This window comes from Hypanus sabinus, unplaced genomic scaffold (genome assembly GCF_030144855.1).
Source record: "Hypanus sabinus isolate sHypSab1 unplaced genomic scaffold, sHypSab1.hap1 scaffold_505, whole genome shotgun sequence".
Lineage (NCBI taxonomy): Eukaryota > Metazoa > Chordata > Chondrichthyes > Myliobatiformes > Dasyatidae > Hypanus > Hypanus sabinus.
Genome location: NW_026781372.1, coordinates 330,791 through 356,757, shown reverse-complemented (window position 1 = coordinate 356,757; position 25,967 = coordinate 330,791). Strand labels below are relative to the sequence as shown.

The 25,967-nt window shown below is 52.2% G+C and overlaps 2 protein-coding genes across 11 annotated transcripts in view; both read right to left on the bottom strand.

Moving 5' to 3' along the window:
• Nucleotides 1–619: 619 nt before the first annotated feature.
• LOC132389233 (mucin-2-like) lies at nucleotides 620–9,239 on the bottom strand. Its single transcript, XM_059961727.1, has one exon. The coding sequence runs from the start codon at nucleotides 7,534–7,536 to the stop codon at nucleotides 844–846; it is 6,693 nt and encodes a 2,230-aa protein (XP_059817710.1). The 5' UTR covers nucleotides 7,537–9,239; the 3' UTR covers nucleotides 620–843.
• Nucleotides 9,240–9,345: 106 nt separating this feature from the next.
• The window catches only part of LOC132389230 (NACHT, LRR and PYD domains-containing protein 3-like), a 221,234-nt gene continuing 204,612 nt past the window's right edge, over nucleotides 9,346–25,967 (bottom strand). For all 10 annotated transcript variants that reach the window (XM_059961706.1, XM_059961707.1, XM_059961710.1 and 7 more), the window contains 4 exons: nucleotides 23,125–24,874; nucleotides 11,528–11,614; nucleotides 11,205–11,372; nucleotides 9,346–11,043 (listed from right to left, as the gene is read on the bottom strand). In XM_059961706.1, the coding sequence (XP_059817689.1) occupies nucleotides 10,920–11,043; nucleotides 11,205–11,372; nucleotides 11,528–11,614; nucleotides 23,125–24,874 (2,129 nt within the window). In that variant the 3' untranslated portion in view covers nucleotides 9,346–10,919. The remainder of the gene's footprint in view (nucleotides 11,044–11,204; nucleotides 11,373–11,527; nucleotides 11,615–23,124; nucleotides 24,875–25,967) is intronic.

Below are 25,967 nucleotides of genomic sequence, written 5' to 3'. Positions count from 1 at the left end.
GAGGACATGAGTTGAGAGTTGGGAGCAAAAGTTTAAGGATAACACGAGGGGGAATTTCTTTACTCAGAGAGTGGTCGCTGTGAGGAACGAGCTTCCAGTAGAAGTTGTAGAGGCAGGTTCGGTATTGTCATTTAAAGTAAAATTGGATAGGTATATGGACAGGAAAGGAATGGAGGGTTATGGGCTGAGTGTGGGTCGGTGGGACTACGTGAGAGTAAGCGTTCGGCACGGACTAGAAGGGCCGAGATGGCCTGTTTCCGTGCTGTAATGGTTATATGTTTAAAAACCAAAACATGGCGCGTTCGTTCAATCGAAGGCTAAAGTTCTGCCTCTTTCACCCCTCTCCGTCTCTCACCCTATCCATGTCTCGCCCCTCTGTGTCTGTGCCCCCCTCCTCTGTTTTCCACCTTTCTCTCCCCTCCCTGTCCGACCTCTCTCATCTCTCTCCCCCATTTGACTCTCGTATCAACTGTCCTTTGTCACCTCTCTTCTTTATCCCCCTTCCCTAACCCCTCTCTCCCACCCACCTTCACTCTTCTTCACCCATTGCCCCCCGCTCTTCCTCCCGGTCTGGTTCTCCCCACCTCCGCCTACCCGAAAACCCACGCTCACTCACGCCTCTCTCTTCGCTGGCCATCTCCACCCATGCCCCTCCCTCCCTGTGTCTCTCACCTCTCACCCCATTTTTCTCTCTCTCTCCCCCTATCCACTCCTCACTTTCCGTCTGGCTCTCTCCCCCCTCCCATGCTCCCTCCGCCAAACCCCGAAACTCGCAGAGGTTCGTCAGCGGGATCACGGTGATCTTCCTGGTCGACTGCCTGGTCTCGCTGGTGATGTCCGTCCTCACGGCCATCGCCAACTGCAGGGACCTCGAGTGCTGCGCCGCACAGCCTCCGGTGGTGAGTGGGATATTCCTGTGCACGGGGGTTGTGTGTGTGGGCGGCGAGGGATGGGGCATGGGTACAAGAGGTGGGGGAGGTGAACACCGTGTGGAGGGAGCAAGAGAGCGGGAGGGTAGAGAGAAATGGGGACAGAAAAGGAATAAAAGAGTGCGGAGAGGAATGGAGAGAGGAGGATAGGGTGGAGAGAGGGGTGGAGAGAGGAGGATAGTGTGGGGAGAGGGGTGGAGAGAGGAGGATAGGGTGGGGAGAGGATGATAGGGTGCGGAGAGGGGTAGAGAGAGGAGGATAGGGTGGAGAGAGGAGGATAGGCTGGGAAGGGGGTGGAGAGAGGATAGAGTGGGGAGAGGAGGATAGGGTGGGGAGAGGAGGATATGGTGGAGAGAGAAGGATAGGGTGGGAGGGGGTGGAGATAGGGTGGGGAGAGGGCTGGCGAGAGGAGGATAGGGTGGAGAGAGGATGATGGGGTGGGGAGAGGAGGATAGGGTGGAGAGAGAAGGATAGGGTGGGAGGGGGTGGAGATAGGGTGGGGAGAGGGGTGGAGAGAGGAGAATAGGGTGGAGAGAGGATGATGGGGTGGGGAGAGGATGATGGGGTGGGGAGAGGATAGGGTGGAGAGAGGAGGATAGGGTGGAGAGAGGATGATGGGGTGGGGAGTGGAGGATAGGATGGAGAGAGGAGGATTGGGTGGAGGGGTGGAATTAGGGTGGGGAGAGGGGAGGAGAGAGGAGGATAGGGTGGGGAGGGGGTGAAGAGAGGAGGATAGTGTGGGGAGAGGGGAACAGAGAGGAGGATAGGGTGGAGAGCGGATGATGGGGTGGGGTGTCCAGGATAGAGTGGAGAGAGCAGAATAGGGTGGGAGGGGGTGGAGAGGGTGGTGAGAGGGGTGGAGAAAGGAGGATAGGGAGGAGAGAGGATGATAGGGTAGGGAGAGGGGGATAGGGTGGAGAGAGGAGGATAGGGTAGAGAGAGGGTTGGAGACAGGAGGATAGGGTGCGGAGAGGGGTGGAGAGAGGAGGATCGGGTGGAGAGAGGGGAGGACAGGACGATAGGGTGGGAAGGGGTGGAGAGAGGAGGATAGTGTGGGGAGAGGGGTGGAGAGAGGAGGATAGGGTGGGGAGAGGATGATAGGGTGGGGAGAGGAGGATAGGGTGGAGAGAGGAGGATAGGGTGGGAGGGGGTGGAGATAGGGTGGGGAGAGGGGTGGAGAGAGGAGGATAGGGTGCAGAGAGGATGATGGGGTAGGGAGAGGACGATAGTGTGGAGAGGAGGATTGGGTGGGAGGTGGTGGAGAAAGGGTGGGGAGAGAGGTGGAGAGAGGAGGATAGGGTGGGAGGGGATGGATATAGGGTGGGGAGAGTGGTGGAGAGAGGAGGATAGGTTGGAGAGTGGATGATTGGGTGGGGAGAGGAGGATAGGGTGGAGAGCGGAAGATAGGGTGGAGGGTGTGGAGATAGGGTGGTGAGAGTGTTGGAGATAGGAGGATAGGGTGGAGAGAGGGTTGGAGAGAGGAGGATAGGGTGCGTAGAGGGGTGGAGAGAGGAGGATTGGGTGAAGAGAGAGGAGGACAGAAGAGGATAGGGTGGGAAGGGGGTGGAGAGAGGAGGATAGTGTGGAGAGAGGGGAGCAGAGATGAGGATATGGTGGAGAGAGGAGGGTAGGGTGGGAGGGTGTGCAGATAGGGTGGGGAGAGGGTTGGAGAGCGGAGATAGGGTGGAGAGAGGATGATGCGGTGGTGAGTCGAGGATAGAGTGGAGAGTGGAGAATAGGGTGGGAGTGGGTGGAGATAGGGTGGTGAGAATGTTGGAGATAGGAGGATAGGGTGGAGAGAGGGTTGGAGAGAGGCAGACAGGGTGCGTAGAGGGGTGGAGAGAGGAGGATTGGGTGAAGAGAGGGGAGGACAGAGGAGGATAGGGTGGGAAGGGGGTGGAGAGAGGTAAATATGGTGGGGAGAGGGGTGGAGAGAGGAGGATAGGGTGGCGAGAGGAGGATAGGTTGGGAAGAGGGGTGGAGATACGGGGGGTGATGGGTGGAGAGAGGATGATGGTGTGGGGAGAGGAGGATATGGTGGAGAGAGGAGGATAGGGTGGAGCGAGGAGGATTGGGTGGGAGGTGGTGGAGCAATGGTGGGGAGCGTGGTGGAGAAATGAGGATAGGGTGGAGAGAGGATGATAGGGTGGGGAGAGGACAATAGGGTGGAGAGAGAAGGATCGGGTGGGGGGGGTGGAGACAGGAGGATAGTTTGGGAAGAGCGGAGCAGAGAGGAGGATAGGGTGGGAGGGGTGGATATAGGGTGGGGAGAGTGGTGGAGAGAGGAGGATAGGTTGGAGAGTGGATGATTGGGTCGGGAGAGGAGGATAGGGTGGAGAGCGGAAGATAGGGTGGAGGGTGTGGAGATAGGGTGGTGAGAGTGTTGGAGATAGGAGGATAGGGTGGAGAGAGGGTTGGAGAGAGGAGGATAGGGTGCGTAGAGGGGTGGAGAGAGGAGGATTGGGTGAAGAGAGGGGAGGACAGAGGAGGATAGGGTGGGAAGGGGGTGGAGAGAGGTAAATAGGGTGTGGAGAGGGGTGGAGAGAGGAGGATAGGGTGGCGAGAGGAGGATAGGTTGGGAAGAGGGGTGGAGATAAGGGGGTGGGTGGAGAGAGGATGGTGTGGGGAGAGGAGGATATGGTGGAGAGAGGAGGATTGGGTGGGAGGTGGTGGAGAGAGGAGGATAGGGTTGGGAAAGGAGGATAGGTTGGGAAGGGGTGGAGATACGGTGGTGTGATGGGTGGAGACAAGAGGGTAGGGTGGAGAGAGGATGATGTGGTGGGGAGAGGAGGATAGGTGGAGAGAGGAGGATATGGTGGAGAGAGGAGGGTTGGGTGGGAGGTGGTGGAGATAGGGTGGGGAGAGGGGTGGAGAGAGGAGGATTGGGTGGGAGGTGGTGGAGATAGGGTGGGGAGAGAATGATGGGGTGGGGAGAGGACGGTATGGTGGAGAGAGGAGGATAGGGTGGAGTGGGTGGAGAGTGGAGGATAGTGTGGGAGGTGGTGGAGATAGGGTGGGGAGAGGGTGGAGAGAGGATGATGGGGTAGGGAGAGGACGATAGTGTGGAGAGGAGGATTGGGTGGGAGGTGGTGGAGATAGGGTGGGGAGAGAGGTGGAGAGAGGAGGATAGGGTGGGAGGGGATGGATATAGGGTGGGGAGAGTGGTGGAGAGAGGAGGATAGGTTGGAGAGTGGATGATTGGGTGGGGAGAGGAGGATAGGGTGGAGAGCGGAAGATAGGGTGGAGGGTGTGGAGATAGGGTGGTGAGAGTGTTGGAGATAGGAGGATAGGGTGGAGAGAGGAGGATAGGGTGGAGAGAGGGTTGGAGAGAGGAGGATAGGGTGCGTAGAGGGGTGGAGAGAGGAGGATTGGGTGAAGAGAGGGGAGGACAGAAGAGGATAGGGTGGGAAGGGGGTGGAGAGAGGAGGATAGTGTGGAGAGAGGGGAGCAGAGATGAGGATATGGTGGTGAGAGGAGGGTAGGGTGGGAGGGTGTGCAGATAGGGTGGGGAGAGGGTTGGAGAGCGGAGATAGGGTGGAGAGAGGATGATGCGGTGGTGAGTCGAGGATAGAGTGGAGAGAGGAGAATAGGGTGGGAGTGGGTGGAGATAGGGTGGTGAGAATGTTGGAGATAGGAGGATAGGGTGGAGAGAGGGTTGGAGAGAGGCAGACAGGGTGCGTAGAGGGGTGGAGAGAGGAGGATTGGGTGAAGAGAGGGGAGGACAGAGGAGGATAGGGTGGGAAGGGGGTGGAGAGAGGTAAATAGGGTGGGGAGAGGGGTGGAGAGAGGAGGATAGGGTGGCGAGAGGAGGATAGGTTGGGAAGAGGGGTGGAGATACGGGGGGTGATGGGTGGAGAGAGGATGATGGTGTGGGGAGAGGAGGATATGGTGGAGAGAGGAGGATAGGGTGGAGCGAGGAGGATTGGGTGGGAGGTGGTGGAGCAATGGTGGGGAGCGTGGTGGAGAAATGAGGATAGGGTGGAGAGAGGATGATAGGGTGGGGAGAGGACAATAGGGTGGAGAGAGAAGGATCGGGTGGGGGGGGGTGGAGACAGGAGGATAGTTTGGGAAGAGCGGAGCAGAGAGGAGGATAGGGTGGGAGGGGTGGATATAGGGTGGGGAGAGTGGTGGAGAGAGGAGGGTAGGTTGGAGAGTGGATGATTGGGTCGGGAGAGGAGGATAGGGTGGAGAGCGGAAGATAGGGTGGAGGGTGTGGAGATAGGGTGGTGAGAGTGTTGGAGATAGGAGGATAGGGTGGAGAGAGGGTTGGAGAGAGGAGGATAGGGTGCGTAGAGGGGTGGAGAGAGGAGGATTGGGTGAAGAGAGGGGAGGACAGAGGAGGATAGGGTGGGAAGGGGGTGGAGAGAGGTAAATAGGGTGTGGAGAGGGGTGGAGAGAGGAGGATAGGGTGGCGAGAGGAGGATAGGTTGGGAAGAGGGGTGGAGATAAGGGGGTGGGTGGAGAGAGGATGGTGTGGGGAGAGGAGGATATGTTGGAGAGAGGAGGATAGGGTGGAGAGAGGAGGATTGGGTGGGAGGTGGTGGAGAGAGGAGGATAGGGTTGGGAAAGGAGGATAGGTTGGGAAGGGGTGGAGATACGGTGGTGTGATGGGTGGAGACAAGAGGGTAGGGTGGAGAGAGGATGATGTGGTGGGGAGAGGAGGATAGGTGGAGAGAGGAGGATATGGTGGAGAGAGGAGGGTTGGGTGGGAGGTGGTGGAGATAGGGTGGGGAGAGGGGTGGAGAGAGGAGGATTGGGTGGGAGGTGGTGGAGATAGGGTGGGGAGAGAATGATGGGGTGGGGAGAGGACCGTAGGGTGGAGAGAGGAGGATAGGGTGGAGTGGGTGGAGAGTGGAGGATAGTGTGGGAGGTGGTGGAGATAGGGTGGGGAGAGGGTGGAGAGAGGAGGATAGGGTGGAGAGAGGATGATGGGGTGGGGAGAGAACGATAGGGTGGAGAGGAGGATAGGGTGAAGAGAGGATGATGGGGTGGGGAGAGAAGGATAGGGTGGAGAGAGGATGATAGGGTGGAGGGTGTGGAGATAATGTGGGGAGAGGGGAGGAGAGAGGAGGATAGGGTCGGGAGGGGGTGGAGAGAGAATGATAGGGTGGTAAGAGGGGAGCAGAGAGGAGGGTAGGGTGGAGGTGGTGTAGAGAGGAGGACTGTGTGGGGAGAGGGGAGCAGAGAGGAGGACAGGTTGGAGAGAGGAGGATAGGGTGTGAGAGGTGGAGATAGGGTGGGGAGAGGGGTGGAGAGAGGAGGATAGGGTGGAGAGAGGATGATGGGGTGGGGAGAGGAGGATAGGGTGGGGAGAGGGGAGGACAGAGGAGGATAGGTTGGGGAGGGGGTGGAGAGAGGAGGATAGAGTGGGGAGAGGTTTGGAGAGGAGGATAGGGTGGGGAGAGGAGGATAGGTTGGGAAGAGGGGTCGAGATACGGTGGGGTGATGGGTGGAGAGAAGAGGATAGGGTGGAGACAGGATGATGGGGTGGGGAGAGGAGGATTGGGTGGAGAAAGGAGGATAGGGTGGGACGGGGTGGTGATAGGGTGGGGAGAGGGGTGGAGAGAGGAGGATAGGGTGGAGAGAGGATGATGGGGTGGGGAGAGGAGCATTGTGTGGACAGAGGAGGATTGGGTGGGTGTTGGAGATAGGGAGAGGAGAGGGGTGGAGAGAGGATGTGGTGGGGAGAGGATGATGGGGTGGGGAGAGGAGCATTGGGTGGAGAGAGGAGGATTGGGTGGGAGGTGGTGGAGATAGGGAGAGGAGAGGGGTGGAGAGAGGATAGGTTGGAGAGAGGATGATGGGGTGGGGAGAGGACGATAGGGTGGAGAGAGGAGAATAGGTTGGCAGGTGGTGATATGGTCGGGAGAGGATGATGGGGTGGGGAGAGGACGATAGGGTGGAGAGAAGAGGATAGGGTGGAGGGGGTGCAGAGGGTGCGAAGAGTGGGGAAGAGGGAAGGATAGGGTGGAGAGAGGATGATGGGGTGGGTAGAGGAGGATAGGTTGGAGAGCGGATGATAGGGTGGAGGGTGTGGAGATAATGTGGGGAGAGGGGAGGAGAGAGGAGGATTGGGTTGGGAGGGGGTGGAGAGAGAATGATAGGGTGGTGAGAGGGGAGCAGAGAGGAGGGTAGGGTGGAGGTGGTGGAGAGAGGAGGACTGTGTGGGGAGAGGGGAGCAGAGAGGAGGACAGGTTGGAGAGAGGAGGATAGGGTGGGAGAGGTGGAGATAGGGTGGGGAGAGGGGTGGAGAGAGGAGGATAGGGTGGAGAGAGGATGATGGGGTGGGGAGAGGAGGATAGGGTGGAGAGAGGGGAGGACAGAGGAGGATAGGTTGGGAAGGGGGTGGAGAGAGGAGGATAGAGTGGGGAGAGGTTTCGAGAGGAGGATAGGGTGGGGAGAGGAGTATAGGTTGGGAAGAGGGGTCGAGATACGGTGGGGTGATGGGTGGAGAGAAGAGGATAGGGTGGATAGAGGATGATGAGGTGGGGAGAGGAGCATTGGGTGGACAGAGGAGGATTGGGTGGGAGGTGGGGGAGATAGGGAGAGGAGAGGGGTGGAGAGAGGATAGGGTGGGGAGAGGATGATGGGGTGGGAAGAGGAGCATTGGGTGGAGAGAGGAGAATAGGGTGGGAGGTGTGGAGATTGGGTGGGGAGAGTGGTGGAGAGAGGAGGATAGAGTGGAGAGAGGATGATGGGGTGGGGAGAGGACTATAGGGTGGAGAGAGGAGGATAGGGTGGAGGGGGTGGAGAGAGGAGGATAGGGTGGAGGGTGTGGAGATAGGGTGAGGAGAGGGGAGGAGAGAGGAGGATAGGGTGTTGAGGGGGTGGAGAGTGGAGGATAGGGCGGGGGAGGATAGGGTGGAGGGGGTGGAGAGAGGTGTATAGTGTGTGGAGAGGTGTGTAGAGAGGAGGATAGGGTGGAGAGAGGAGGATAGGGTGGGAGGGGCTGGAGATAGGGTGGGGTGAGGGGTGGAGAGAGGATGATGGTGTGGGGAGAGGAGTATAGGGTGCAGAGCGAAGGATAGAGTGGAGGGTGTGGAGATAGTGTGGGGAGAGAGGAGGAGAGAGGAGGATAGGGTGGGGAGGGGGTGGAGAGAGGAGGATAGGGTGGGGAGAGTGGAGCAGAGAGGAGGTTAGGGTGGAGAGAGGGTAGGGTGGGGAGAGGGTTGGACTGAGAATACGGTGGGGAGAGAGAGGTGTGGGAAGATATGGAGAGAGAAGAGGGGGTCAGAGGGGTCTGAGAGAGAGGCTGTGGGTTTCATCTCCTCTCCTCACCTTATCTTTCTCGCCTCCCCTCCTCAATCTGACCCCTCCCTCTCTCCCTCTCCCCCGCAGAAAATGGTGGTTATCCACGACAACCAGTCCGTACCGCCAGACGTCGCCTCCGTCTTCTCCGGCAACCCAGCGCCCACTCCTGCCTTTGACGGGCCCCAGTGACGACTAATCCCCCTACTCCACGGGACAGCCTGAAGGATTCGGGCCGAGCGATCTGAGGCTCAGCCCGAAAGAAAAGTCGAAGCAGGACTTTCGAGACTGAGGAGGGGTGGGGAGTTTAACGGTGCTAGCCTCTTCCCGTTGTCACATTCCTCCCCCGTGGGAACCCCCCAGTTCTTGCTCCCCTGTTACGAGCCGCCCTCTCCCACCCTCGGCTCTCGTCACTCCTGAAGCACTCCGCTCTCTGTCCCCTCTCGCTCCTCTCTATCACCGCCCATCTCACCCTGGCTTGCGGCCATTTTGTGATGGTTACCATTGACAACCGCTCTCCCCGAATCATAGAATGGGGCAAACCCTTTTCCTCACCTTCCACTCACTTCCCTTCTTGTTTATTCAATCTCATCTCCTCATCCCTCCTCTCCTTCCCCTCGGTGCCCGATCTCCTGACTCCCCATTTAACCTTCTGCCGACAGCCATTGTGTGACAGTGTGAGACCCTCCTTCCCACTTCCTCCACCACGAAGTGTGTCACTCCCTCACACTCACAATCTTGTCACCCTCCTTCCCATCCCATCACTCGCAAACCCCTCCCCTCCCTCCCCTCGCTCTCCTCTCCTCGCCATCTCGATGCTCTGCATCGTACGCTGGTTGGGGCTGCCATTTTGCGATGCCAATCTTCACCTCTCCTCATCGCCCTCTTTCTCTCTCTCTGTTACACAGTGAGTCACTCCTCTACTCATCCCGTCACTCCTGACACACTTTACCCTCTCTGGCCCCTTGCCCTTTCTCCGGCCGTCCACCACATTTTGGTGAACATTTTCTGATGGGAGATTTCGCTCCCCCACCCAATCCCTTCTCCCCCGCCCGTTGAGTGAGTCGCTTCCCTCTCGCTCGTTGAGACAATGAACTCCCCGACCCATCAGCCCTGACCGCGTCCCCGACCCCCGCTCCCCCTTTCTCCCGCCCACGCCCCACTTTTTTGCAGCTTGTCTTATTTGCGAAGGAAATGTCACCACCCATTCATCCCACACTATAGAAAACATCACTCCCCACACCCACCATCCTGTCCAATCAGACCACTCCCTCCCGTCCCATCACTTCCCCTCTCTCCCCGTCCCATCACTCTTCGCCCCGGCTTTATCTTCTCCTTGTCGGCCACCAGTTTGTGACAGGAACTTTCGCCCCTTTGCCTCCGTCCCATATTGAGTCAGTGACTTCGCCACGCTCACCGTCTCATCAGTCCACTCCTCGTCCCGTCACTCCTCTTCCTCCCAAACCCCTCACTCTCCTCACCAAAACCCACATGTATATATGTATGTGTGAATATCTGCCGAACATGTCGCTACCTTAGAACTACCTAGGCTTTACCCGAATTGAACTCTGAACTCTAAACTCCAACACCCGGAGCCATAATAGTGTCACACTAAATGCTACAGTACAGTAGCACCCCAACTTTCTTATAGAGTCTTTAAAGATTTTCCTTTATCACATATGATTTCTTCTTATTCCCTCCTGACTTCCTTCATAAGTGTAATCCTCATCTCTTTCACACTTCAAGGAGTTCATGATCTCTACTGTTTACACCTAACGTATACCTCCATCTTTTTCCCTTACCTATCTCTTAATATCCCAAGGTCTACCAATGTGACAGCTTACCCCTCCATGCCCTGACCAATCAAGAATCTATCAACCTCTGCCTTAAATATATGTAAAGACTTGGCCCCCACAGATGTCTGTGACAACGGATTCCACAGATTCACCACTCTCTGGCTAAAGAAATTCCTCCTTATCTCCATTCTAAAAGGACGCTCCTCTATTCTGAGGCTTTCCACCATTCAATAGATTTCAATTTGGTCACCTCTCATTCGTCTGAATTCTAGTGAATAAAGGCCCAGAGCCATCAAACATTCCTCATATGACAAGCTATTCAGTCCTGGAATAATTTTCATGAACCTATCACAATTTAAACTAGTTGGCTGGCCGCTAAGGGGCTACTCTACTGCAGACATCCCACCTCTCCAGGGAGTTCCGGGAGTCTCCCGCAAATTGATGGTGCCTGCTTCCCTGAAATGAGATTTTCCAGGGTGGGATTAATTGAGTGATGGAACGGTGCAGACGGAGCTTCATAGTGTGTTTGGCATTGCAAATGTGTGATGGGACGATGTGGAGGGAGATTCACTCTGTGTCTGACCCCGGGTGTGTGTGCTGGGACATGTGGTGTTAGTTTCAAAGGGAGCAAATGGATTCTCTCCCGGGATACCGGTGTTCCAGACTGAGCCCCGGACGCCCGGGCTGTCTGGGTAATTCCCCGGCGTGTCACGTGGGAGTCTCGAACACGCTCATCCGGCGGAACCTGCCCCGCCGGACAACAGGCGGAAACACGTCACTGCGGGACGGCTCAGAGCGACACGCAGCGCGAGGCCCGAGCCGGTTCAGTTAAAACCGTTGGGTATCAGCCCCGGTGCGCGGCCGTTAAAGGTAAGGGCGGGAGTTAAAGTGGAGGGCGGGGAGTCGGCAAAATGTCCCCAACCCGCGGGCGGGGATGTTCACACATTCAGATGTTCACTGGATCCCCACTCCGGGTCTTATATGACAGGGTCACTGTCAGTCCTGGTCTGAGTTCCTGCAGAGATCTCAGTTCCTTCTTCCCGGTCCGACTGAACCGATTCTCCCCCAGCCTGAAACAGATGGGAGAATAAACATGAAATAAACAGATTACACCACAGTGTCAGTAACAGGGGACCGGGATTAATGTTTCAACACTCACAGACAAATATCACCAGAAAACCCGCGGATCCGCTGATATTTTATTACATTGAACACTAACACAAACACTCACTCGATCAGCTCCAGACTCGGGAGGGTCTGTATGAGGCCGCGGAGAGCGGGGACAGATCCGTCTGTCAGAGAGTTGTATCTCAGGTTCAGATCCGTCAGTGATGGGTTTGTACTGAGAGCGGAGACGACGTTCTCGGCACCAGAATCTGTGAGACCGACATTCTCCAGCCTGGAGATGAGAGAGAGTGAGGGTGAAGGACACAGAGAGACAGGAGACGGTACAAATCCCCAGTGTTTATCAGTAACACAATTACTGATCACACTAATGTTCAGTGTCAGACACCCAGTGAATATAGACACAATCTCCCACAGTCTGGTACTTACCCGAGTGTCTGTATTTTACACTCCGTGTTCCTCAGAGCCGCAGACACCAGTTTCACTCCTGAATCTCCCAGTTTATTATCGTTCAGTCTAAACACAAACAGACAAATTGATGAACAAAGTGATTAAAACCGCGGGTCTGAGGGAATTTCCTTACTCGGATATTTCAGGAAACATTAAACCCTTCAGTAAATCATTGAACGGAGTTCCCATCACTGTCAATGTCCCTCACTGACCAGCTCCAGGGTATTTGCCGAATGTCAGTTATTTAGTCTGTCAGTGTGACCCTGTAAACTCCACATATTCTATCTCATACCCCGATGGTTAGAAAAGTGTTCCTGACCGAAATGCAGAAATGTCAATTGGACACAGTGAAATTGACCCACTTGAGCTAAAGGGATGGGGAAGAGAGATCCCACAGAAGGAAGGGGGATGGGTAAGAGATATCCCACAGGTGAAAGTGGATGAGGAAGTAATCCCAGATGAGGAAGGGGGATAGGGAAGAGAGCTCCCACATGAGTAAGGGCGATAGGGAAGATGGATCCCACAGGAGGAAGGGGGACTTGGAAGAAAGATTGAACTGGAGGAAGGGGGATGGGGAAGAGAGATCCCACAGGAGCAATGGAGATGGGGAAGAGAGATACCACCGGAGGAAGGGGGATAAGGAAGAGATCATACAGGAGGAAGAGCTATTGGGAAGAGAGATACTACAGGAGGAAGGTGGATGGAGAAAAGAGATCCCACAGGAGGACTGGAGATGGGGAAGAGAGATACCGCCGGGAATGGGGAAGAGATCTCCATGGAGGGAGAGGAATGTGTAAATGCAATCCCCCAGGCTGAAGGGGGATGGGGAAGAGTGATCCCAGGGAAGGAAGGGGGTTAGGGGAGAGAGATCCAACAGGAAGAAGGGGGATGGGGAAGAGAGTTCCTCCAGGAGGACGAGAGATGGGAGAGGGCGATACCACAGGAGGAAGCGGGATGGGGTAAAAATCCCAGAGGAGGAAGGGCGATTGGGAAAAGAGATCCCACAGGAGGAAGGTGGATGGAGAAAAGAGAACCCACAGGAGGAATGGAAATGGTTAAGAGATATACCACCGGAAGAACGGGAAAGAGAAGAGAATGTGTATGTGCGACCCCCCAGGTGGAAGGCGGAGGGGGATGAGATCTCTCAGAAGGAAGGGGGATGGGTAAGAGAGATCCAACAGGAGAAAGGGGATGGCGAAGTGATCCCAGAGGAGGAAGGGAGATTGGGAAGAGAGCTTCCACATGAGGAAGGGCGATAGGGAAGAGAGATCCCTCAGGAGGAAGGGGGATGTGGAAGAGAGATCCCAGAGGAGGAAGGGTGTTGGGGAAGAGAGATTCCACAAGAGGATGGGGATTGGGGAAGATAGATCCCACAGGAAGAAAGGGGTGGGGAGTTTAATACCCACAGGAGTAAGGGGGATGGGGAAGAGAGATCCAACAGATGGAAGGTGGATGGAGAAGTGAGATCTAACAGGAGGAAGGGGGATGGGGAAGGGAGATCCCACAGAAGGAAGGGGGATTGGGATGAGAGATCCTACAGAAGGAAGGGGGTTGGGGAAGAGAGATCCCACAGGAGGATGTGGGATTGGGAACAGAGATCCCACTGGAGGATGGAGATGGGGAGGAGAGATCAAACAGAAGGAAGGGGGATGGGGAAGAGAGATCTCAGTAGAGGAAGGGGGATGGGGAGGAGAAATCCTAGAGGAGGAAGGGGGATGGGGAAGAGAGATCCCAGTGGAGGAAGTGGGATGGGTAAGAGAGATCCCACAAGAGGATGGGGAATGGGGAAGAGAGATCCCACAGTAGGGAATGGGATAGGGAAGAGAGATCCCACAGGAAGAAAGTGGTGGGGAGTTTAAATCCGACAGGAGTAAGGGGGACGGGGAAGAGAAATCCAACAGATGGAAGGGGGATGGCGAAGGAAGATCTCCCCGATGGAAGAGGGGTGCTGAGCAGAGCTCCAACAGTTGGAAGGAAGGAGGAGTGGGAACAGACAGCCCAGAGGATGAAAGGGGGAAGGGAAAGCGAGATCCCACAGGTGGATTGCTACCCGTGCCACGTGCTAGTGAGGCTTGAAATAGGAAGATAATGCAGTTAAATACGTGGATGGTGCATGTGGGAGAGGTTCATGTTTCTGGACAATTTCCATGGTTTCCATTGTTTCAGATGTGATAGAGGGGGAGCATGAAAGGGGCAGGAGTGGCATTACTAGTCAGGGGTATATCACAGCTGTGCCTAGATGGGACAGCCCGGAGGGCTCGTCTACAGAGGCCGTATGGGTGGAGCTGTGGAATGGGAAAGGTGCGACCACACTAATAGGGTTGTATTATAGACCGCCGAATAGTCAGTGAGAATCGGAGGAGCAAATTTGTAGAAGCACACCAATGTAGGAAACAGAAAGTTGTAATCGTAGGGGATTTTAACTTTCCACATATTGACCTAGACTCCCACTATGAGAAAGTGTTAGATGGCGTGGACTTAGTCAAAGGTGTTCAGGGAAGTTTTCTAATCAATATATTGAGGTACCAACGAGAGAGGGTGCAGTACCTGATCTCCTATTAAGTAACCAGACAGGTCAGGTGACAGAAGTATGTGTAAGTGAACATTTTGGTTCCAGTGACCCAAACGTTTCAAGATAATTATGGATAAGGAGAGGACTGGTCCACCAGTTAAGGTTCTGGATTGGAGAAGGGCCAATTTTGTGGAAATGAGAGAGGATCTGGGAAGAGTGGATTGGGATAAGTTGTTTTCTGGTAAGGATGTTTTCAGTAAGTGGAACGGCTTCAAGGGTGAAATTTTGAGAGTGCAGAGTTTGCATGTTCCTGCCAGGATTAAAGGCAAAGTTAACAGGCAGAGGGAACCTTGGTTTTCAAGGGATATTGGCGATCTGCTTAAGTAGGTGTTTAGCAGCTATAGGAAACAAGGAACAAATGAGGTACTTGAAGAGTACAGAAAATGTAAGGGATTGTGAAAGAAGGAAATCAGGAAGGCAAAAAGAAGACATGAGTTTGCTTTGGCAGATAATTTGAAGGTAAACTAGAAGGGTTTCTACAAGTATATTAAGAGTAAAAGGACAGTAAAGGACAAAATTGGTCCCCTAGAAGATCAGAGTGGTTGTCTATGTGTGGAGCATCACGTGAAGGTGGAGATCTTAAACAGTTTTTTTGCGTCAGTATTTACTCAGGAAACTGGCATTTCGGATATGGAATAAACAAACAGTAGTGTCATGAAACATATAGAGATGAAAGAGGAGGAGATGTTTGCTGCCTTATAGCGAATAAAGGTAGATAAATCTCCGGTCCTGACATGATATTCACTCGGACCTTGAGAGAGACTAGTGCAGCAATTGCAGGTGCCCTGGCAGAAATATTTAAAATGTTCTCAGCCACGGGTGCGGTGCCGGAGGATTGGAGGGCAGCACATGTTGTTCCGTTGTTTGAAAAAGGCTCCAAAAGTACACCAGATCATTACAGGCCAGTGAGCCTGACATCAGTAGTAGGTAAATTATTGGAAGGTGTTCTGAGAGTTCGGATATACAAGGATTTGGACAGCCAAGGGCTGATAAAAGATAGTCAACATGGCTTTCATGTTGGATCATGTTTAATGAATCTTGTCGTGTTTTTCGAGGATGTTACCAAGAATACATATGAAGGAAAGGCTGTGGATGTTGTCTACACGGACGTTAGTAAGGCCTTTGACAAGGTCCCACATAAAAGGTTAGATCAGAAGGTTCAGACACGAGGTATCCATGGAGAGATTGTAAACTGGATTTGAAATTGCCTGTGACTAGTGGTGGGCCTCAGGGATCTGTGCTGGGACCATTGTTGTTTGTTGTCTATATCAATGATCTGGATGATAATGGGATAAATTGGATCAGCAGGTTTGCTGATGACACTAAGATGGAGGCGTTGTGGACAGCGAGGAAGGCTTTCAAAGCTTGCAGAGGGATCTGGACCAACTGGAAAAATAGGCCAGAAAATGGCAGATGGAATTCATAACATACGACATACAACCAGATAACGATTACAGCACGGAATCAGGCCATCTCGGCCTTTCTGGTCTGTGCCGAATGCTTACTCTCACCTAGTCCCACCTACCTGCATTCAGCCTATAACCACCCATTCCATTCCTTTCCTGTCCATCTACCTATCCATTTTTTTTTTAAATGACAAAATCAAACCCGCCTTTACCACTTCTACTGGAAGCTCGTTCCACACAGCTGCCACTCTCTGAGTAAAGAGGTTCTCCCTTGTGTTACCCTTAAACTTTTGCCCTTTCACTCTCAACTCATTCCCTCTTGTTCGAATCTCCCCTATTCTCAATGGAAAAAGACTATCCACGTCAACTCTATCTATCCCCCTCATAATTGTAAATACCTGTATCAAATCCCCCCTCAACCTTCTATGCTCCAAAGAATAAAGACCTAACTTGTTCATTAGGTGCTGAAACCCAGGTAACATTCTAGTAAATTTACTCTGTACTCTCTCTATGTTGTTGACATCTTTCCTATAATTCAGTGACCAGAACTGTACACAATACTCCAAATTTGGCCTCACCAATGCCTTGTACAATTTTAACATTACATCCCAACTCCTATACTCAATGCTCTGATTTATAAAGGCCAGAATACCAAAAGCTTTCTTCAGCACCTTATCCACATGAGATTCCACCTTCAGGGAACTCTGCACCATTATTCCTTGATCACTCTGTTCTGCTGCATTCCTCAGTGCCCTACCATTTACCATATATGTCATTTTTGGATTATTCCTACAACAATGTATCACCTCACACATATCAGCATTAAACACCATCTGCCATCTTTCAGCCCACTCTTCTAACTGGCCTAAATCTCTGAACAACAAGCTTTGAAAGCCTTTATTCTCCACAATGTCACCTATCTTAGTATTATCTGCATACTTACTAATCCAATTTACCACCCCATCATCCAGATCATTAATGTATATGACAAACAAGATTGGACCCAGTACAGATTCCTGAGGCAAACCACTAGTCACCACTTTAATGCAGACAAGTGTGAGGTGTTGCATTTTGGAAGGACAGATCAAGGTCGGACAATTGTAGTAAATGGTAGGAGTGTGGAGGAACAAAGGGATCTGGGAGTTCAGATACATAATTACCTGGAAGTGGCGTCACAGGTAGACAGGGTTGTCAAGAAGGCTTTTGGCATCCTGGCATTCATAAATCAAAGTACTGAGTATAGGAGTTTCGATGTTATGCTGAGGTTGTATCGGACATTGGTCAGGCCAAATATGGAGTATTGTGTGCAGTTCCGGTCACTGAACTGTAGGAAGGATATCAGTAAGGTTGAAAAAGTGCAGAGAAGATTTACTAGGATGTTGCCGGGTCTTCAGGAGTTGAGTTACAAGGAAAGATTGAACAGGTTAGGACTTTATTCCTTGGAGCATAGAAGAATGCGGGGAGATTTCAAAGAGGTTTACAAAACTCTGATGGGCATAGACAGGGTAAATGCGAATAGGTTCTTTCCACATACATTAGGAGAGATAAATTTTAAGAGGATGGCTTCAGGGTGAAAGGGGAAAGGTTGAGGGCGAAATTCTTCACAGAGTGTGGTAAGAGTGTGGAACGAGCTGTCATCTGACGTAGAAAATGCGGAATCACTCTGAAGTGTATTGGATAGATACATAAATTGGATACATAAATCAAATAAATTGGATAGATGTATGGATGGGAGAGGTCTGGAGGGTTATGGACTGGGTACAGGTCAATGGGACAAGCGGAATAAAGTTTCAGCACAGAGCAGAAGGGCCGAATGGCTTGTTTTCTGTGCGCTGGTGTTTTATGATTTTATGATTCTATGAATGGGTGTGGGGAGGAGAGTTCACTCAGGCAGTGGGACGAATGGGAAGAGAGCTCCCACAGGAGGAAGGGAGATGGGGAAGGGATATGCCACAGGGGGATGTGGGAAGGGGTAGAGAGAACTCGCAGGGGGAAGGGGGATGGGGAAGAGATATCCCATAGGAGGAAAGGGGAAAGGGAAATGCGATCCCACCGGAGGAAGGGGGATGGGGAAGAGAGAACTCGCAGGGGGGATGGGGTAGAGAAATCCCACAGGAGGAAGGGGGATGGGAAGGGATACCACTGGAGTAAAGGGGATGGGGAGGGGATCCCACAGGAAGAAGGGGAAGGGAGATCCCATGGGAGGAAGGGGAGAGGAGAGAGGGATTAAACAGGATGAAGGGGGAAGGGCTTGAGAGGTAGGCCAGGAGGAAGGGGGACGTGGAAGAGAGATCCCACAGGAGGAAGGAGGATGGGGAAGAGAGATCCCACAGGAGGAAGGGGGACGTGGAAGAGAGATCCCACAGGTGGAAGGGGGATGGGAAAGAGAGATCCCACGATAGGAAATGGGATGGGGATGAGAGATCATACAGGAATAAAAGGGTGGAGAGTTTAAATCCCACATTAGCAATGGGGATTTGGAAGAGATATCCTACAATAGGATGAGGGATGTGGAAGAGAGATCCCACAGAAGGATGTGGGATTCAGAAGGCAGATCCCACAGGATGAAGGGGGATGAGGAAGAGTGATCCCACAGGAGGAAGGGGGATGGGGAAGAGTGATCCCACAGGAGGAAGGGGGATGGGGAAGAGAGATCCCACAGGAGGAAGGGGGATGGGGAAGACAGATCCCAAAGGAGGAAGGGGGATGGTGAAGAGAGAGCCCACAGGAGGAAGCGGGATGGGGAAGGGAGCACTCGCAGGGAGAAGAGGGATGGGGTAGAGAGACCCCAGAGAAGGAAGGGGGATGGGGAAGAGAGATCCCACGATAGGAAATGGGATGGGGATGAGAGATCATACAGGAATAAAAGGGTGGAGAGTTTAAATCCCACATTAGCAATGGGGATTTGGAAGAGATATCCTACAATAGGATGAGGGATGTGGAAGAGAGATCCCACAGAAGGATGTGGGATTCGGAAGACAGATCCCACAGGATGAAGGGGGATGAGGAAGAGTGATCTCACAGGAGGAAGGTGGATGGGGAAGAGAGATCCCAGAGGAGGAAGGGGGTGGGGAAGAGAGATCCCACAGGAGGAAGGGGGATGGGGAAGACAGATCCCAAAGGAGGAAGGGGGATGGTGAAGAGAGAGCCCACAGGAGGAGGTCAGATGGACGAGCGAACCAAAAGCAGGAATGGGTATGTAGAAGGGAGATCCCACAAGAAGAGTGAAGGATGGGAACATTGGACCCACATGAAGATGGGGGATGGGAAAAGATATACCACATGAGAAAGAGGATAGGGAAGAGCGATCTCATAGAAGGGAGATGCGGAAGAGAGAGCCCACAGGAGGAAGCGGGATGGGGAAGGGAGCACTCGCAGGGAGAAGAGGGATGGGGTAGAGAGAGCCCAGAGGAGGAAGGGGGATGGGGAAGGGAGAACTCGCAGGGGGAAGAGTGATGGGGAAGAGAGATCCCACAGGAGGAAGGGGCATGGGGAAGGGAGCACTCGCAGGGAGAAGAGGGATGGGGTAGAGAGACCCCAGAGAAGGAAGGGGGATGGGGAAGAGAGATCCCACGATAGGAAATGGGATGGGGATGAGAGATCATACAGGAATAAAAGGGTGGAGAGTTTAAATCCCACATTAGCAATGGGGATTTGGAAGAGATATCCTACAATAGGATGAGGGATGTGGAAGAGAGATCCCACAGAAGGATGTGGGATTCGGAAGACAGATCCCACAGGATGAAGGGGGATGAGGAAGAGTGATCCCACAGGAGGAAGGTGGATGGGGAAGAGAGATCCCAGAGGAGGAAGGGGGTGGGGAAGAGAGATCCCACAGGAGGAAGGGGGATGGGGAAGACAGATCCCAAAGGAGGAAGGGGGATGGTGAAGAGAGAGCCCACAGGAGGAGGTCAGATGGACGAGCGAACCAAAAGCAGGAATGGGTATGTAGAAGGGAGATCCCACAAGAAGAGTGAAGGATGGGAACATTGGACCCACATGAAGATGGGGGATGGGAAAAGATATACCACATGAGAAAGAGGATAGGGAAGAGCGATCTCATAGAAGGGAGATGCGGAAGAGAGAGCCCACAGGAGGAAGCGGGATGGGGAAGGGAGCACTCGCAGGGAGAAGAGGGATGGGGTAGAGAGAGCCCAGAGGAGGAAGGGGGATGGGGAAGGGAGAACTCGCAGGGGGAAGAGTGATGGGGAAGAGAGATCCCACAGGAGGAAGGGGCATGGGGAAGGGAGAACTCGCAGGGGGAAGAGGGATGGGGTAGAGAGGGCCCACAGGAGGAAGCGGGATGGGGAAGGGAGCACTCGCAGGGGGAAGAGAGGTGGGGTAGAGAGATCCCACAGGAGGAAGGGGGATGGGGAATGGAGATCCCATGGGAGGAAGGGGAGATTAGAGAGAGGGATTAAACAGGATGAAGGGGGAAGGGGTTGAAAGATCGGCCAGGAGGGGGGACGGGGAGGAGAGATCCCACAGGAGGAAGGGGGTTGGGAAAGAGAGATCCCACAGGAGGAAGGGGGATGGGAAAGAGAGATCCCACAATAGGAAATTGGATGGGGATGAGAGATCACACTGGAATAAAAGGGTGGAGAGTTTAAATCCCACAGGAGGAATGGGGATTTGGAAGAGATATCCTACAGCAGGATGTGGAAGGGAGATCCCACAGGAGGAAGGGGGATGGGGATGAGGCATCTACAGGAGGAAGGTGGATGCTGAGAGATCCAACAGTTGGAAGGAAGGGGGAGTGGGAACAGAAATCCCAGAGGATGAAAGGGGGATGAGAAAGCGAGATCTCACAGGTGGATTGCTACCCGTGCCGTGTGCGAGTGAGGCTAGAAATAGGAAGATAATGCAGCTAAATACGTGGCTGAGGGGATGGTCAATGAGGGAGGGATTCATGTTTCTGGACAATTGGGATTTCTTCCAGGGGAGGTGCGACCAGTCCGAATTGGACAGTTTGCACCTGAACTGGAGGGGACTAACATCCTTGCCGGTAGGTGTGCAAGTTCTGCTCCGGCGGTTTTAAACTAGATTGCGGGGGGGGTGGGGGAGCAGACCGTTAGAGCAGATAGTGAGGTGGAGGAGGATAAGGGTCATGAGAGGACTGCTTGTATAGACAGATATCAATGGTTTGTACGTGATAGAAATGTTCTCAGGTGCATCTATTTCAATGCAAGAAGTATTGTGTGGAAGGCAGATGAGTTTAGGTTGTGGATTGGCACATGATGATTTCAACATTATTGCTATTAGTAACACTTGGTTTGCTGGAGGGGCATGACTGGCAGCTTCATGTTCCGAGGTTACGCTGTTTCAGACGTGATGTGGGGAGGGATGAAAGGATGAGAAGTGGCATTACCTGTCAGGGGAATATCACAGCTGTGCGTAGACGGGACAGCCCAGTGAGCCTGACATCAGTAGTAGGTATATTATCAGAAGTTGTTCTGAGGGATATACAAGGATTCGGACAGCCAAGGGCTGATTAAAGATAGTCAACATGGCTTTGTGTGTGGTAGATCATGTTTAATGAATCCTGTAGTGTTTTTCAAGGAGGTTACTAAGAATGCATATGAAGGAAAGTCTGTGGATGTTGTCTACATTGACTTTTGTAAGGCCTTTGACAAGGTCCCACGTAATAAGTTAGTTCTAAAGGTCCAGACACTAGGTATCCATGGAGAGGTTGTAAACTGGATTCGAATTGGCTGTGTGGGAGAAGACAGAGAGTGGTAGTGGATGATTGTTTCTCAGACTGGAGGCCTGTGACTAGTGGTGTGTCTCAGGGATCTGGGCTGGGATCATCGTTGTTTGTTGTCTGCATCAATGATCTAGATGATAATGTGATACATTGGATCAGCCGGTTTGTGGATGACACTAAGATAGAGGCGTTGTGGACAGCGAGGAAGGCATTCAAAGCTTGCAGAGGGATTTGGATCAACTGGAAGAATAGGCCAGAAAATGGCAGATGGAATTTAATGCAGACAAGTGTGAGGTGTTCCATTTTGGAAGGACAAATCCAGGTACGACATACACGATAAACGGTAGGGCACTGAAGAGTGCGGAGGAACAGAGGGATCCGGGGGTTCAGGTACATAAGTCCCTGAAAGTGGCTTCACAGGTGGACAGGGTTGTAAAAAAGGCGTTTGCCACCCTGGCATTCATAAATCAAAGTACTGAGTATAGGAGTTGGAATATTATGGTGAGGTTGTATAAGACATTGGGGAGGTCACATTTGGAATATTGTGTGCATTTCTGATCACCTAACTATAGGAAGGATATCAGTAAGTTTGAAAAAGTGCAGAGAAGATTTACTAGGATGTTGCCAGGTCTTCAGGAGTTGAGTTACAGGGAATGATTGAACAGGTTAGGACTTTATTCCTAGGGGCATAGAAGAATGAGGGGAGATTTGATAGAGGTTTACAAAATTATGAGGGTGCAGAGAGGGTAAATGTGAATAGGCTCTTTCCACATAGATTAGGAGAGATAAATATGAGAAGACATGGCTTCAGGCTGATAGGAGAAATGTTTAAGGGGAACATTAGGAGGAACTTCTTCACTGAGAGAATGGTGAGGGTGAGGAACGAGCTGCCATCTGATGAGTAAAATGTGGACTCACTCTTAGGTTTTAAGAAGAAATTGGATAGATACATGGATGGGGGAGGACTGGAGGGTTATGGACTGGGTGCAGGTCAATGGGATTAGCGGAATAAGGTTTTGGTTCAGACTAGAAGGTCTGAATGGCTTGTTTTTTGTGCTGTAGTGTTCTATGATTTTATGATTCTATGGGGAAGAGAGATCCCACAGGAGGGAGGGGGATGGGAAAGAGAGATCCCACAGGAGGAAGGGGGATGAGGAAGGGAGATCCCACAGGAATTGGGGGGCGGGGTTGTGTGGAAAAGACATCCCACAGGAGGATGAGGAAAGAGTAATAGAGAGCCCACAGGAGGAATGGGGATGGGGGCGAGATTCTAAGACTGGAAGGGGGATTGGGATGAGAGGTCCCACAGGAGGATTCCAAGGGGAAATGATAATCCTACAAGACGAGCGGATGCAGAAATTTTTTGTACGAGTGTGTTGGGTCTGAACAGAGGCCCAGAGGAGATGCGCCCTCGCTCTTTGCGTATCTGGAAGAGAGCAAAGTCACACACGGGGAAGGGCAGTGGAGGACAATCTCACAATGGTATTTCTTTCCTTCTCACTGGGACTGTCTGCTGATGGTCTCTTGTCCCTCACCGGGAAGGGGGTATGAATCTCTGACCCATCTGCTGCAGTCAGTGTCGGTCTGGGTGTCAGTAACAGTGAGAAGGAACATTGTCAATGGACGTGTCACAGGCAGCAAGAAACACGGCCATTCCTGTGATTTACTACCATTAAACCAATGGTCGTTGTTCACTGATCTGATGAAGTCTCCAACATCGCTTCACAAGGAACCACAGAACCCTCCCGTCCTTGGGGAATTACTGACTGATCCCCTGGGCATTTGTCACAATTCTTCACAATCTGATTTACTACAAATTTACCGAAATTCCTTTACATTGAAACAACACAATGAGACAGTTTCACAGTTCGGAATGAGAGAGAAACCAAGTTACCTCAACTCCTGGCACTTGTGCAGCCTGGGTCCCAGCCGCTGGATTCCTTCACACTGCATGTTGCATCTCTCCAAGTCAAGGTATTTTATTGTATCACAGAGTCCGATTACATGAGACAGGACCGCGCAGTCAATCGGAGTCAGTGTCATTCCACTGAATGAAAGTCTTTCCACAGATCCCAGTGCGTCCTGAGCCAGTCCACGATTCTGAGACTCAAACAGGTAGTGCAAAGTGTTCAGGAGGCTCCTTTTACCAGCTTCACACCATGTGTTTCCACTCTGCCGTTTAACCTCCACCTTCACCCAGTCAATCACCCGGCATGTTGTTTGATGAGGAAATGGACCCAGAAACTCCTCCAGGCCCCGAGCTGTCATTGGGGAGGAGAGGCCAGCAACAAAACGGAGAAATATCTCAAATCGCCCATCTGTCGTGCTGTGGACTTCAGTGAGAAATTTCAGGATATCCCCGGAATGTGGATTCAGGAATTGTGCGACTGCAGCTACAAACTCTTGGATGGTGAGGTGTGGGAATGTGTACACCACGCTCTGGGCAGAATCTTCTCTCTCCAAAAGCTCCATCAGGAAACCGGACAGGAACTGGGAAGGCTGCAGATTGTAGTTTATCAAATCTCCATCTGTAAACACAATCTTCTTCTCAGACACTCCTCTGAAGGCCATCTGACCAACCCTGAGTAACACATCACGTGGGTTCTCAATCTCACGGCCGTGGTTTTTCAGGATGTTGTAAATATAGTAGGAGTACAGTTGGGTGATGGTTTTGGGAACTCGCTGTGGGTCCCTGACTCTTTGGGTTAAGAAGGGGCCCAGTGCCAGAGCGAGGCTCCAGCAGTAGGAAGGGTTGTAGCTCATGGTGTACAGGATCTCGTTCTCCTCCACGTGTTTGAAAACAGCTTCTGCCACCGTCTGATCTTCAAAATACCTGATGAAATATTCCTTCCGTTCCTCACCAACAAATCCCAGGATTTCAGCCCAGATACTGATCTCTGCCTTTTCCAATAAATGTAACGCAGTGGGACGGGTGGTCACCAGCACTGAACACCCTGGGAGCAGCTTGCCCTGGATTAAACTGTACACAATATCAGACACCTTGCACTTGAATTCAGGATCTGTGTACTGTGATTCTGTGTCTCTCCGACCATCAACAAAGTTGATTTTGTCCTTGAATTCATCCAATCCATCGAATATGAACAGCAGTCCCTCTGTGTGTTTCCAGACCTCTCCCAGGATATTCCCAAAGTAGGGATACTGATGCAGAATCAGTTCCTTCAGGTTTATTCTGCAGTTAATGGAGTTTAAATCCCGGAATTTGAAACTGAAGACAAACTGGAATTGTTGGTATATCTTCATCGCGGCCCAGTCATAAACAATCTTTTGTACCATTGTTGTTTTCCCGATCCCTGGGACTCCGGCCACTGCTGCGGACATCCCTGATTTGTTTCTAAAGATAGATCTTTTCAATTTCTCAACAAAACTCTTCCTGAATAACTGATCAGTCCGGATTTTTTCCAGCTTACCACGGAGATCTTTTTCTCTCCATTCCTCGTGGTCTCTGCCTCTTGCCAGCAGCTCATGTTCCACCAGTGTCCGATCTCGAACAGTAGAAATGACCGTGAGCTCAGCGTATCGATCAACCAGCTGGAAAACCTTCACCTTCTCCCTCATCAGGATCGTGTTCACTCTTAGTTTTTCAGACTGTGTCCGCAGATTCTCCATGTGTTTCCTTCGAACATCTTAGGACGGACAGAAATAGGTTGTCAATGCCTGATCTGATGTACATGGAGCATACAACATATTTTCTTTAAAAAAAAAATTCTTGTGAAAGACATTGTTTCGGTGAAATCGGGTGATCAGAGATTACACTGTTTGAAAGTGAACGATGGCCCAGAAACATTTCTGATCTGATTCAGATTCGTTGTTAAAGGCTCCACTCTCCCCTCTATTGGTAGTTTGCAGATTCCCCGGTGTTCCAGCGAGGACCAAGTGCACACGTGATTCTGGAGAGGAGAGTGTTGTGTGGAGCGGGTGGTTTCACTGCTTTCACTGCTCAGCTTCTGCTGAACTGTGCAACCCTGCAGAGGGTAAGAATGGGGAGGGGCATTTACTTGCTCTACTGACTTTTACTTCTCTCACAATGGACCCAATGTTCTTGACACTCCTTTAGGATTAAGCTGTCAGTACTGAGTCACAGAAAAGGAACATAATCTCAGTTTCCTTTTCCAGGCTGAGCCAGTCACGGTGTAACACACCCCGCACTGGTCTACAGTCTCTTATTCTCCGAGGAGCTGGTACATGAACCCAGGCAATTCCCCGATGATGTGCGGAAGAGCTGGAAGCTGAAGAGGATGGGAGTGGTAATGGGGAACTCTGAAGACAAGAGGACAGGCAGGTGATTCTGTGGACACCGCTGGCACTTTGCCTCTCAGGTGCCATTGTCCGAAATGTTTCTGGACGCATCCACAATATCCTGAGAAGGGAGGTTGAGCAGCCAGAAGTCGTGACAAACGTTGGTAACAATGACATAGGAAAAGCAAAGGGAGGAGGTCTGGAAAACAGAACACAGGGGGTTAGGAAAAAAGCTGAGGAACAGGACCTCAAAAGTAGTGATCTCAGGATTGCTGCCTGTGCCACCCGACAGTGGCAATAGGAATAGAGTGAGGTGGCAGAGAAATGTGTGGCAGAGCATTTGTTGGCAGGAATTCAGATTTCTGGATAATTGGGACCACTTACGGTGTAGGTAAGACCTGTACAAAAGGCACGGTTTGCACGTGAATCCGATGAGGACCAATATTCTTATGGGCAGATTTACTGGAGCTGTTGGGAGTA

Excerpts from the sequence above, each read along its gene's own strand:
- LOC132389233 (XM_059961727.1), bottom strand. The coding sequence starts at position 7,536 with ATGCTCCTCTTCCCACCCCATCATCCTCTCCCCACCCTATCCTCTCTC.